This window comes from Tursiops truncatus, chromosome 2 (assembly GCF_011762595.2).
Source record: "Tursiops truncatus isolate mTurTru1 chromosome 2, mTurTru1.mat.Y, whole genome shotgun sequence".
NCBI classification, from domain to species: domain Eukaryota; kingdom Metazoa; phylum Chordata; class Mammalia; order Artiodactyla; family Delphinidae; genus Tursiops; species Tursiops truncatus.
Window position 1 is genome coordinate 49,550,094 of NC_047035.1, and position 13,702 is coordinate 49,563,795.

Here is a 13,702-nt window from a genome sequence, read left to right on the forward strand (position 1 = left end):
GAAAGCCATGCAGGTGGTTCTCCCATCTCCAGGGACCTTCCCCCCCTGCCCCCCATCTGCTTACAACGCTTTCACACCAGACATCCTCCTTCTACCCAAGACTCTAGAGTGGGGAGGCAGGACAAATTCCCTCCTCTACTCACCCCCCAGCCCCATTCCCCAGACCCGAAAGGAGGCGTCAGAGTGTCCACGTGAGTCACCAAAGGTCCCACCTTCAACTGCCAAGAGGATTCAGCCCAGGTCCCTGGCCGCCAGCCCCCCACCTCCACCCCCTGGCATATCGGGTGCGCAGAGGTCGCGACAGGTGCTCTCCCACCGCCCTACGCGCCCTGCCCGACCCAGAGTCAAAGGGAGGGGCCAGGGTTTCCCTCCGCCTCTCAGGAGGGCGGGCTGCAACCCCGGGCGGCGCCGCACCGAGGGGCGGGCGTCAGACTTTTCGCCGACTCAAAAGCGGCGAGAGGCGCGGGGCGACTCCGCCCCTGTCCTGCCGCCGGGCGTCCGGAGCCACACGTCCTGCTCGCCGCCGCCATGGCCAAGCCCCTGACCGACCAGGAGAAGCGGCGGCAGATCAGCATCCGCGGCATCGTGGGCGTGGAGAACGTGGCCGAGCTGAAGAAGGGCTTCAACCGGCATCTGCACTTCACGCTGGTCAAGGACCGCAATGTGGCCACCCCCCGCGACTACTTCTTCGCGCTGGCGCACACGGTGCGCGACCACCTGGTGGGGCGCTGGATCCGCACGCAGCAGCACTACTACGAGACGTGCCCCAAGGTACGCGCCCGGGCGCGGGGGGGCGGGGAGAGGGGGAGGGGGGCTCCTCGCCCCCCCCCGCCGGGTCGTGCCCTTCCGGGACGGCGCGAGTCCAGCATCCGGGCGCCGGGGCGGTGTCCGCGGCGGGGGTGGGCGGAGACCCCGGAGTGAACTCTCCTCACCCCGTTCTTGCCCCACGCGAAGTCCGGCGTAGAGCGTCTGGGCGGCGGGTGGGCAGCCCAAGAGGCAGATGCGGCCCTCCGCCAACACCCCGTTCACATCTCGTGGGCCTCACTGCGCTTCCTGCCCCTGGGCACCAACTGGAGCCGACGCCCAGGCCTCCCTCGCCTGTCCACTTGCTTCACAAACTTTTTTGGAGCATTCCTCTCAGCGTTTACTCTGAGATGTCGGGCGGCTCCTCTCTGTATGCCAGACACAGTTCTCGGCCCCAGGCAGTCGACCCAGAACAAAACGGATGAGAACCCTGCCTCGGGGAAGCTGAATGTTTAGGGAGGGAGACAAATGCAAAGGTCGTCAAACGGTAACAAGAATTAAGGGGGGGTAGGTGGGGAAGAGTGGGAAGAAGGTGCTTCAGAGCCCATAGAACTTTTGGAGGACTAGATGGGGGTTTCGCGGGAGACCCGGGCTTGTCGTAGGTACTGCCCGAGTGTGGTGAAGAGGGAGGGGTAGAGGTCCCACCCCATGGTCAGAGCTCTGAGCGACCCCCGGCCCCTCGCCCAACACGCAGTTCCTAGGAGTGGGTTGTGGAGCTTCTGGACTTCCTTGATTCCTGCGGACTGGAGACCGAGGGCCAGGCCACCCGGGAACTGCTGAGGAGTGCTGTTCACAGACCACCCCTACCCAGTGCGCGGGGGCTGGAGTGGACGCTGCTGGGCGCACGGAGGAACACTATTTCCACCTGGCCAACCTGGGAAGGCGGGGTGGGGAGGACTGAGTAGGACTTGGCGGCCAGAGGGATTGTGTTGTGTAGAGTGCGGGTGAGAGAGCAGCTCTGGCAGCAGCCGTGAGGATGGTTGTGAGTGTTGAGAGAGGAAACTGGAAACGCTGGCTGGAGGCATATTGGAAAGGGTGAATGATGGGAATATCCTGGAGGTAGTGGGAAATACACATAAACATTTATTAGGATTTTTTTAAATATGTAAAGCATGAAAAAGAATAGCCCATATTCCAAGTGCTCAAAGAACCCCTAAGCAAAACAGTCCTCAGAGTGAGAAATTGCAGCTGTAACAGAGCTTTCACATGGAAAGTAACTTCCCCGCCCCTGAGGCTTAGGCCTCTACCCAGAGGTAGCAACTGCTAAACTATATCCTTAGAAAACACTTCATGTATACATATATTTACCGTAATTTTTATTTGCATAGCGGGGACTGCACCTTACATTAAAAATTATTATTTAAGTTTTTAAGCTGGAGAGTGAGATGATGAGCCATATTTTAGGACCTGCCCCCCTCCGCTCCCCACACACTTCCAAAGCATTTAGTGCCATAGAACATAGTTGCCTTGTACGTTTCTCCTCCAGTGACTTATCTGGTACTTTATGGTTTTCTTGTTCTCTTGTTAGTTTCTGCACTGGGCAAGCATTTCTTACTTACGCAGGTATAAGCCAGGTATTCTGATAGTGATACAAGTGAACAAGATCCAGTCCACACATGTTCATAAAGTGTCTACTCTGTGACAGTCATTCATATAACAGAAGGTCCCTGCCCTCAGCATAGAGTGGAGTCAGTAGGTGTGTCCAATCTTCTCTCCCACCTCCCCTACTTTCTAGTAACTGCAGATGAATCCCAAATCTGGATCTCTAGTCTCAATTCCTTTTCTGGCTCCATTCCTACATTTGTAAGTGCTCGGTAAACATACCTAGATCTCACCTTATTCCCTTAAACTCAGCATGTTAAAAACTCAAATCCGTCATCCCTCCGGATCCTGCCCTCTCTTCTGTGTTTCTAATGTTAATAGCATTGTCATCCTGACAGTCACCCAGACACAAAACTTTAGTTTCGCCTTTGATTTCCTCCTGTATTCCCCGTTCAACAAGTTGCCAAATTCTGTTGATTTCTGCAGTTTGCCTTGAAAATACCCACTCTCCTCCGTTCTCACTTTTCTGCCTAACTGAGGCCCTGGCCTCTGGTCTTCGATGAAGTAGATTTCTAAGTGTTTACCTTGCTTCCCAGAAATGGTTAAACTGGCTGCATGCAACTGAATATGGCTAGCAGACTTATTTTATTTGGTCGGTTAGACATCTTTAAGCAGTTTTATTTTCCGTACCTTCGGGCAGGACACTCCAGTTCTTGACCCAGTACTCCTCATTGTTTTTTGTGACTGCCTTTACACACTTATTTTCTGTCTGGCTCCTGAAGGCATTTGAGTTTGCAATCCCATCTCATTCTATGCGTTACAGTCTGATTAAACCTCTTAAAGACATCCATCTTGCCCTCTGCTCAGATCTATATCACTGGCAGTGTTGCTTTCCACAGTCCTTAAGCACCGAAGGCCCTCCTCAGCCCAGGTGAGCCTGTCCCTCCCATTACCTTGCTCTCCCACCAGGCCAATTTGCCGTCCCCATCCATGCCCTGTTCTCCCCACTTCCGGGCCTCTGCCCACACTGCACCCTTCACCCGAAATGCCCTTCCCACCACGTGGGACTCTGCTCAACTCTTGCCTGCCCTGCAAGTCTCAGTTGTGTTGCCGCCTATTCCATACACCTAGGAACAAATTTAAAGTATTTTAAAAATATTGCTTATTGTTATGTTTTCTTTATTTTATCTACACAAGCCTTTTGAAAATTTCTAATTTTTGTAAAATATACATAAGATATTAGTAATAGTAGTGCATGCATGTGATCTATAAGCTATACTGGAGATGCTCAGATATTTTACTACCAGAAGTATGTTTAAATGTTTAGGGACCGCTAACTAAGACGACGAGGGAGATCAATTTTTTAAGGTCTTTTATACCCCAAATATAAGGTGCTATCCCCCCTAAAAAAATTTATTTGTGGGAAAATAGGAAATCACCTTAAATTCATGTCCTTGGAAAATCTGTCATGGAACAAGATGCTCTCTATCAACTACTTTATTTTAAGCAGCAACATTTTTTTAGGAAGACCTTGAAATGTCTTAAAAACTCTTAAGTCCATGCTAATTTAGAATCCTTAAAAGGGAGACAAACTTAACACAGATGTTGTCATTATTCCTGGGGCTATGACCTCACAATTGCAAGTGTTGGATATATATACTGTATTTATAACCAAGCTTTTTATAGATCACTAAAAAGTAAAAAGCAATAGGTAGTGCTTATATTATAGAGATCATGAAAATGCACACAGGGAAGAATGAAAAAAACTGCCCTGATGTTATGTAAATGTATATTTGTGGCTTGAGATGCTCTTTTTTGTGATGCATTGGTACAAGGGCACCGTGGGGGGGTGGTGAGTGACACCTTGCACCTCTTTGGCCTGAGTCTGCCCCAGGAAAGATACCTTTTCCCAGCTCACAGAAAGGTATCTAATAAACTAATGAGGGCCCTAATGACAGCATTATAGATATTCAAACAACTTAGATAAAAATAATGATGATGTGCTCTGGAAACTAGTGTTTGATAACATGTTGACTATCCATGGGAAGACTTAGAATTCAATTGTTTCATAAAATGAAAGTAGGGAAAAGTAAGATTTCTGAATTGACATTTTCATATAATATTTTAAGTATATATGTGTAACTAATGACTTAAATATCATAATAGGCATTTCTTATTTCTTTCTTTATTTATTTTTTAATTTTTTTTTGCGGTACGCAGGCCTCTCACTGTTGTGGCCTCTCCCGTTGCGGAGCACAGGCTCTGGATGTGTAGGCTCAGCGGCCATGGCTCACGGGCCCAGCCGCTCCGCGGCACGTGGGCTCTTCCCAGACCGGGGCACGAACCTGCGTCCCCTGCATCGGCAGGCGGACTCTCAACCACTGTGCCACCAGGGAAGCCCCTTTTTTTATTTTTATTATAGGCATTTCTTATATTGAACTATATTCTTTTTTTTTTTTTTTTAGTACTTCCTGGTTGACCAAATCCTTTTCTTTGGGGTTCTTCCTATTGAGAAATGGGGAAGTCCCTAAAATTTGAGGTGACTTTATATTGATACTGATGCATTTACAGATTTTTATTGTTTTGTTTTGTGTTTGGTGAAAAAGAAAAGAGGAACTGATACAGAGAGTAAGATATTTTATAAGAGGGTGATGAAGTTACTGACCCTTTTTGTTTTTTTTTGACTAGTAAACTGTGCTTGTATTTTAAAGGGTTTTAGGTAAGTCTGAGCTTTGCACCTTTTGCTTTCAACTCTGATTACTATTGATATTTGCTTGGCTTTTACTATGTCAAAGGCAAACAGTTTCTAACCTGATAGAGAAATGTCCTATTTCACCAAGAACAGACACCAATAAACCTGAGGCAGTCTTTTGTTATACAGAAGGAACTATTGCCAGTTCATAGACTTTCTAGGATAATTTTAATTCTAAAATATTTAATTATAATATTACTTGCAGTAACAGTTAAGGAGGAATACTTTGTAGCCATTGGGTGTATCTTGAAGGAGTTAATCTCTGTGTTTCTTGGATGACTTGAGATGCTCACAGCCAACCCCACCTGACCCTCATCCTATAAACATTTTACAGATGAATGATGAGCTATGTCAGTCTGACTTCCATTTACCCCAAACATATGTTTTTTCATGAGGCTCATGAACAGGAAGAAAAAACCCACAAAATTTTGAATCTAATGAGTTGGATGAGTTTGCTTTTTTTCCCCTCCCTGGGGGTAAAAGATATATATTTTTTAAGTATTACCACCAAAACCAGGATATGAAATGGTTTTTCCAAAGCCAGTAAGTTATCAGAAGTGCTTTTCTTTAGCCCTTCATGCATCTATAGGAGGCTCATTTGAACCTGAGTTAAAGTAGTCCTGCCTGTTTGTTTCTTATGGGTGACCTTGTGTTTTTATGTTGACAAGTAAGGTTGGCCTCATAGCCGTTAACATGACCTCTCTCTTTGTTTCAGAGGGTCTATTACCTCTCTTTGGAATTTTACATGGGCCGAACATTACAGAACACCATGATCAACCTTGGCCTGCAGAATGCCTGTGACGAGGCCATTTACCAGGTACATTGTCTCCATATTTCTCTCATTCTCTCCCTTTAAATTTCAAGTTCAACTCAGGAACCTTGGGGATATAGCCGCCCCACCCCCCCCCCCCAAAAATGGTGAAAAATTGCTTCTATAGACATGGCTATTACAAACTATTAGAAATCTAAACTATAGTACTCCTGATCTCTGGGTGAAGAGGAACAAAGCTAGAGAACTAGTTTTACCTCATGAGAATTTTGTTCTGCAATCAGTTTTTGACGGCATTATGCAACAAATTACATTTTAGCAATTAGCATCTGAACAAGCCTTGAAGAAGTACTTGAGTCCCTGCTGTCGGAATCACAAGCTTTACTTTGGGCTCCCATATACTTTTTTAAAGGGATCAAAGTTTGACTGTTATTTGTATATCAAGGCAATACGTGAAAGTAATAAACTTTTAAAATTCTGTTGTCATACTTCCTCTGTTGCTTAATGAGATGTAAAATACACTTCCTCTTTAAATGAGGAGCCTGAGGTCTTGAACCTAATGTGCTAATTTGTTTGAATGAACGTATTTAACTGTTTCTCCTTTGACCTTCAAGCATCTTCATACCAAAAATAGTCCTTAACCTTTCTGATGTGGTTAATAGGAGGAACGAGTATTTGCAGAGGTGCACTCTAAGTAAGAGACTGTTCAAGTCGCTTTTGGCCTGGCATAGGGTTGTTGTCCTCCCCTGTGGCCAGCTGCTTGTCACTAGGGCTGGTTTCCTTTGTGTGGGTTTAGTAGAGCATTTCGTGCGAAAGAAGCATTGCAGCTCCTCTCTGCTTCCCTTTTCTTTGCTTCCCCTGATATCAGCTGAAAAAAATACACCTCCTTTGCACCATAATCTAACCAGGTGGGATGAAGTGACCCATGTCTCCTTGCTCAAGGTTTATAGCCTACTCTAGACTCACACGTTTAGAGTGTTAAAAATCCTGAGCATTAGCATTAGCAGTTGATGTCACAAGGACCCCAGTACTCTAGTCACCACGGAGCAAGTTTGAAAGCCCTTTGAACAATGAACAGAAGCAAATACATTTTTGAACTCTTAGAAGATTTAGTTATCAGGACTTGTGTCAGAAAGCAACTTTTGAATAAGGATAGGGATCCAAGCAGGTAACCCCATGGCAACTGGGGCATCCACTTCAAGCATAGTTACATCTTGTGCGTATGTTTTCAAATGTGTAAATTATGTTTCCATGTAAAATTCATGGATTGCATCACTTTCAGATTAAGAATGCAGTCACTTCCCAATGGACCATTATTAGCCAGGCATGGGCTAGATTATTATCTAGTCAGCAGAGGACAGGTCGTTTAGTTTATCTGGCCATCAATTTCCTCATTGCAAGATGAACCGTCCAAGGTGACCTCTATAGCTGCAGAATTTTGATATGAGTCCACACTGCTGCTAGTGACCTCTGGCTGTGCGGGTCCCAACACTTTGTGGCAGGGAGCTGACTGGCAACCAATTCCATCCATCCCCAAGGTCACAGATGCTCCTTGGCCTCCCACAGTCTCTCTTTTTTTTTAATTGACTATAGTTAATTTACAATGTTGTGTTAGTTTCAAGTGTACAGCAAAGTGACTCAGCTATATATTCTTTTTTAGCTTCTTCTCCATTATAGGTTATTACAAGATGTTGAGTATAGTTCCCTACGCTATGCAGTAGGTCCTTGTTTTTGTTTTTTTTAATAAATTTATTTAATTTATTTATTTATTTTTGGCTGCATTGGGTCTTCATTGCTGAGCATGGGCTTTCTCTAGCTGCGGCAAGCGGGGGCTACTTTTTGTTGCGGTGCGCAGGCTTCTCATTGCGGTGGCTTCTCTTGTTGCAGAGCACGGGCTCTAGGCGCGCAGGCTTCAGTAGTTGTGGCACGCGGGCTCAGCGGGCTCAGTAGTTGTGGCTCGTGGGCTTAGTTGCTGTGTGGCATGTGGGATCTTCCCAGACCAGGGATCAAACCCATGTCCCCTGCATTGGCAGGCAGATTCTTAACCACTGCACCACCAGGGAAGCCCCAGTAGGTCCTTGTTGTTTACCTATTTTATATACAGTAGTGGGTGTATGTTAATCCCACCTCCTAATTTATCTCCCCCTCCCACTATCCCCCCACAGTCTGTTATCTACCCCAGAGAGAAGTAGAGGATTTTAGGCCCATCCAGCAGGACCACGGGGCTGAGGTTTCCCTGACTGCTGTCTGGCCCCTGGTGTCATGGGCAGTGACTCACTAACTGGTTTTGGGTTAACAACCTTTGACCTTACTGAGTAAATATGTTGTGGCCATGAAAAGATGAACTGTAGTCCATCCCGGAAAATCTGACCTCATACCTTTTGGTCATTTTCAAAATTTAGTCCAGTTAGTATCAACTTGGTACTGGACTATTTCTGAGGTTTTACCCTGGCAACAAAAAATAATTTTAAGAAATAGTAATAGCCAACATTTATCGAGAAATACCTACCCAGGAATCATTCTGAATGCTTTGTTTGTATAATCTCATTGAATTCACAGCCCTAAATGAAGTAGATACTATTATCCTTATTTTTAAACGAGAAGTGAAAGGCATAGTGAGATTTACTACCTTGCTCAGGTTCATATAGCTAAGAAGTAACAGGGTCGGTAATGGACATTTAGAGCCCATACTCTTCTCCAAGCTGCTGCCGTGCCATCTCGGACAGTTTGCATCTTCAGTCACCAGCATCCACAGCGGGTATCTGATGCCCGTTCAAGCAGTGAGGGACCTGGCAGGATTGAGTTCACAGATGAACCTGAAGACCCAACCCAGAGCTTTAGGAAATGACTGTTCTCTCTGAAGTGGCCTGTTTGTATATCTAACGTTTATATCCACGTCCTATGTTGTTTTTCTTTCATCAACAGCTTGGATTGGATATGGAGGAGTTAGAAGAAATTGAAGAAGATGCTGGGCTTGGCAATGGTGGTCTTGGGAGGCTTGCTGGTAAGTGTGCTATTGTCTGGCCCTTGACGCCGTCTCAGATGCCACGCACAGCCATGCTTAAAGAACCAGAAGACTGTCTAGAAGTGCACAGTGTGAGCCGGTTGTAGCTGTGTTTGTTTCTGAGTCTGCACGGTGGTTTGACCAGTTCTAGACAAACAGTAGAGAAACGATCTTTAACAAAAGAGACATTGCTTAAAAAGTTTGGAGACATTGCTTCAAACCCCAAAGCTAACCAGATCCTTCCTGTTCACTTAAGGGTTTCCAAGATGGCCCCTTCACTTCACTGTTATTTGTTCACAGCTGCTCAATTCACATACTCGTGTGGTAGCACCTAAGTTGTTTACCCATTGTGTTATCGTCCTGTGCACTTAACAGTTTGCTTTTTGACTAACTAGTAGGCAGTGACATGCTTGTTATACTATTGGTATGGTTTAATTAATGAGTATTTTTGTTTTGTACGGATGAATTTTGAGTTCTTTGCTTTATCCAGGAAATGATTTCTCCACAAATATAGAGGAAAACATTAAAAATATAATACCAATGCCATTAAATTAAAAATATGCATCCTTACCACCAAGCAATTCTACTTCCTGATATCTACCCTAAAGAAACACTCCAACATGTACATAAGGAGGCATGTGAAAAAAATTGCTACAGTATTGTCTGTAAAAGCAAAATTTTAGAAATAACCTAATGTCCATTGATAGAATAGGTAAATAAGTAGAGGAACACCATGTTACAGAATAATATGTGTCAACTTAAAAGTGAACTGTTTGTACTTCCCTGCATAGACCTCCAAGAGGTGGGGGGCTGGGGGCAGAGGAAACAAGTTGCATTAAAAGCCACACAGTGTGATACCATTTATGTTTTTTAAAAATTAATATTTTATGTGAGAATATATGTAAATCCATAGAAAAAGTCTGAAATTTGAAATACTGAACTGCTCCTTGTGACTTTCTGTAGAGAGGAGCGCAGAATTGGGGGTGGCAGTCAAAAGGGATGCTAGCCCTGTGGGTAACATTTTATAGTGTTTATTTATTTTTACTTGTTGACAGTTTGCTTTATTTATTTATTTATGGCTGTGTTGGGTCTTCGTTTCTGTGCGAGGGCTTTCTCTAGTTGTGGCAAGCGGGGGCCACTCTTCATCGCGGTGCGCTGGCCTCTCACTATCGCGGCCTCTCTTGTGGAGCACAGGCTCCAGACGCGCAGGCTCAGTAATTGTGGCTCACGGGCCCAGTTGCTCCGCGGCATGTGGGATCTTCCCGGACCAGGGCTCGAACCCGTGTCCCCTGCATTGGCAGGCAGATTCTCAACCACTGCACCACCAGGGAAGCCCTGTCAGTAACGTTTTAATTGTTTTTACAAAGAGGATGTTACTATATTATTTACTTGTGAAATTTAAATTTAATAATAGAATGTACGACCACACATGTATGTATCAGATCGTACTCTATGAAAAATAAATACCTACGTCTTCTCTTTTAGAAATGATTCCACAATCTCTTAATTTTACACACAGTTTCAAATGACTAGGACTCCATTTACATGTGTTTCATATTGTTTATTCCTTACTACATGAGTGGCCCTGTGTTTTAACGTTGCAGTTAGTCATAGAAAACGCTGCCTTTGGCATACTTAGCCACCTTGAGAAGTTAATCATCGGGTAATTAGTAGGCTTTCCATGGAGCTATAGGAAGATCAGCAGAGCCAACGGCATGCTCATGTAAGACTGACAAGGTAGGCTGCCTTCCTTTTATGTAAAGTCCCAGGCCTATTTTTGGCAGCGTTAACCCCACTCTGGGCCTGACAGGGAAGGGGTGAATGAGGCTGAGTAATTCTCATTAGATGACCTCATCTCTTACCAGACTGAAAAAACTGGGACCCCCATTCTGGTGAGGCTCTAAGGATAATTTGATCAGGACCCAGGAAAAGACAAATCGCCACAGCTCCGAGAGAGCAGGAACTGGGACAGAGCCAGGCCACATGAGCACAGGGACTGGAAGACCACTGTGATGTTACAGTAACTTGAAGGTCTTGGCCATTGGCCTTTGTGGATCTGTTTTAGGACCCCACCGTGAACCTAGCTCAGTCTCTTCCTGTTTGATCTGCAATTTTCAATGTTCTTTTTAGTTTTAGATCCTACTATATTTTCTCATTCTCTGTATATTTCTCAGTTCAGATTCCTGAGAGGGGCACCATGCTTAGCGTAACCCCTAAAATTCCTCCTGACCACAAGATAGATCCTACCCAGCCTGTTGATCGGCTGCTCTAGATCAGGTGCTCTGTCATTAAAGCCGTTGGCGACAAGAAACAGAAAACCTAGCAAAAGCTAGTTCCGCCAGCAAGGACGTGTATTATCACAGAACGAGAACTTCAGAGGTTGGCCATTTTAAGATTAATTTTTTCAGCAGACAATTCTGTCAGGACTCTGGGTCTCTATGGTTCTTTTGACTTTACCTTCATGGAAGAAAGATGGAAGCAGTAAGGAAAATCTTTCACTGTACCCAGCAGGCTTTCTAGCACCTCTCATTGGATTGAATGTCATTGAATGCTCATGCCAAAACCCAAACTGGTGAAGGACATAAAATTACTATGATTAGCTTAGAAGTTTAGTCAAGATTCAGTTGGTCCAGCCTCCCTGAAGCATAAGGCCACCTGATAATGTGAACCACACTGGAATTCCATTAGCCAGAAAGAGAGTCTGCCCCAGATGTCCAGCTAGTCAGTCAATTTACATGTAAATTATACACGTCTTTTCAAGCAGGGGGACATGGAGTCCGCTTCCCCTAGAAAGGGCAGTGTGAGGAACAGACATAATAAAGGAATTTCTAGCATAGACATAATAAAGGACATTTCTAACGTAGACATCTGGCATTTCTCAGATGAAATGCCAACACAGTGGTTATTTCTGGATGGTGAGGTAATAAATGTTTGTTTTCTTCTTTCTACATGTTGTATTTTCTACCTTTTCTATAGTTTATTCTATAATTAGAATGTTATTTTAAAAACTTAATACCCGCTGTGCTGCAGTCTCCGCTTTAGGATACAAATATGGTTTCTCATAGAGAAATGTTTTGTGGCTGCCATGTTTTTTAGAGAAAGACAGAATTTTGAGTAACCTTGGTGACGCTGCCTGTGGCCTGTGCTCTGTTTAATTTAGCCTGCTTCTTGGATTCCATGGCAACTCTGGGGCTTGCAGCCTACGGCTATGGCATCCGATATGAATATGGAATCTTCAATCAGAAGATTCGAGATGGATGGCAGGTACGTGAGACATATTTTTTCATTTTGTCATTAAAGTCCTTTGTCTTCATGGTGTTCTGGATGGTTTATAACTTATGGACATTTTACGTAGAGCTTTACTACTTTCTGTGGCATTTGGTTGACATCAGTGAATACTGTCAGTCTTCCCACTTTGAGGTGTAAGCTCCCTAAGAGCAGAGAGCCTGCCGGTATCGCCAATATCATTCACCACCAGGTCCGTAGCATCTTGTACGGTGCCAGACTCACAGGGGTGCTCTGAAGATAGTTATCACTGATTGCCTGCATGTGGACTACCTATAATGTGCAGTGTCCTATCTCTGCAGCATATAAAATGGAGGAGCACATCTTTTAGCTCATGATTTCCCCAATAACTTTTTTCTTTTTTTAAAAATTTATTTATTTATTTATTTATGGCTGCGTTGGGTCTTTTTTATTATTATTATTATTTATTTATTTATTTATTTTCGGCTGCATTGGGTTTTCTTTGCTGCGCGCGGGCTTTCTCTAGTTGCAGCAAGCCGGGGGCCGCTCTTCTTTGGGGTGCGTGGGCTTCTCATTGCAGTGGCTTTTCTTGTTGCAGAGCACGGGCTCTAGGCGCGCAGAGGCTTCAGTAGTTGTGGCTCGTGGGCTCTAGAGCGCAGGCTTAGTAGTTGTGGCACACAGGCTTAGTTGCTCTGTGGTATGTGGGATCTTCCCCGACAAAGGCTCGAACCCGTATCCCCTGCATTGGCAGACGTCTTCTTAACCACTGCGCCACCAGGGAAGTCCCCCAATAACTCCTGATAGTAGGAAGCATGTCACCATTTTTGTAGGTGAGAAAACTGAAGGTCTTAAGAGGGGAAGTCACCTCCGATCACACAGCTGGCAAATAAGGCTGTATATCCCCAGATTTCCAGGTCCACATTCAGTATTCTTTTCTACACTCAGAGTCTTGCCCTCCTTAACATGCCTATCTTACAAGATATGTAAGCTCAGTGTTCTAATTTTTTTTATAAGACGAAAGCAGGCAGTCCTGTTAACTATTATATTAAAAAACTCTGGCACATATGTAATATGTATAATTATAGTGCTCTGTAGAAAACTACACAAATAGTAATGAATCCATACAAATGACTCTCATTTTATTTTTATATAACCAAACTAGATTCTTAAGTATCTTTTTATCTTTGGTAACTCTTTGAACTACAGTCAGCCCTGGCATGGACAGTTTTCCCCGATGCTAAGTGTGATTGAGGTTTTTTCTCTCCGTATCTTTGTCTCATACACACACATCATTGGCAAAAGGATACTGGATATTCAAGAAGCCTGAGCTCTCTGAGCCTTCCCAAGAGTCAGTCCAAGGTCAGCGTGATCAGGCCTTGGGTTGAGGGACCTAGGCTGGAGCTGATCCCAGGGGAGAGGAAGGATGAGAAGCTGAGTGTCACCGCCATCCACGTTCCCCTCCCTCAGTGTTTGGACACTCCGGGCCAAAGAAGGAGGGCACTAAAAGATTTGATATAAGAGAATGCACCAAGGGAAGTCCCAGGAGGAGAATACTGGGAACATATTGAAAGACAAACTTCCAAAT

The 13,702-nt window shown here is 44.7% G+C and overlaps 1 protein-coding gene across 4 annotated transcripts in view; it reads left to right on the forward strand.

The window, feature by feature from the left end:
* Window positions 1–528: 528 nt before the first annotated feature.
* PYGL (glycogen phosphorylase L) overlaps window positions 529–13,702 on the forward strand; it is a 63,334-nt gene continuing 50,160 nt past the window's right edge. For 3 of the 4 annotated variants that reach the window (XR_004525069.2, XM_019923897.3, XM_019923896.2), the window contains exons 1-4: window positions 529–771; window positions 5,814–5,915; window positions 8,793–8,871; window positions 12,032–12,135. Coding sequence is in view for 3 of the 4 variants with exons in the window: in XM_019923897.3 (XP_019779456.1) it covers window positions 529–771; window positions 5,814–5,915; window positions 8,793–8,871; window positions 12,032–12,135 (528 nt within the window). In the remaining variant the exon portion in view is untranslated. Of the gene's footprint in view, window positions 772–1,139; window positions 1,292–5,813; window positions 5,916–8,792; window positions 8,872–12,031; window positions 12,136–13,702 lie in introns of those variants that run through there. The other variant, XM_019923898.3, reaches the window with a different exon arrangement.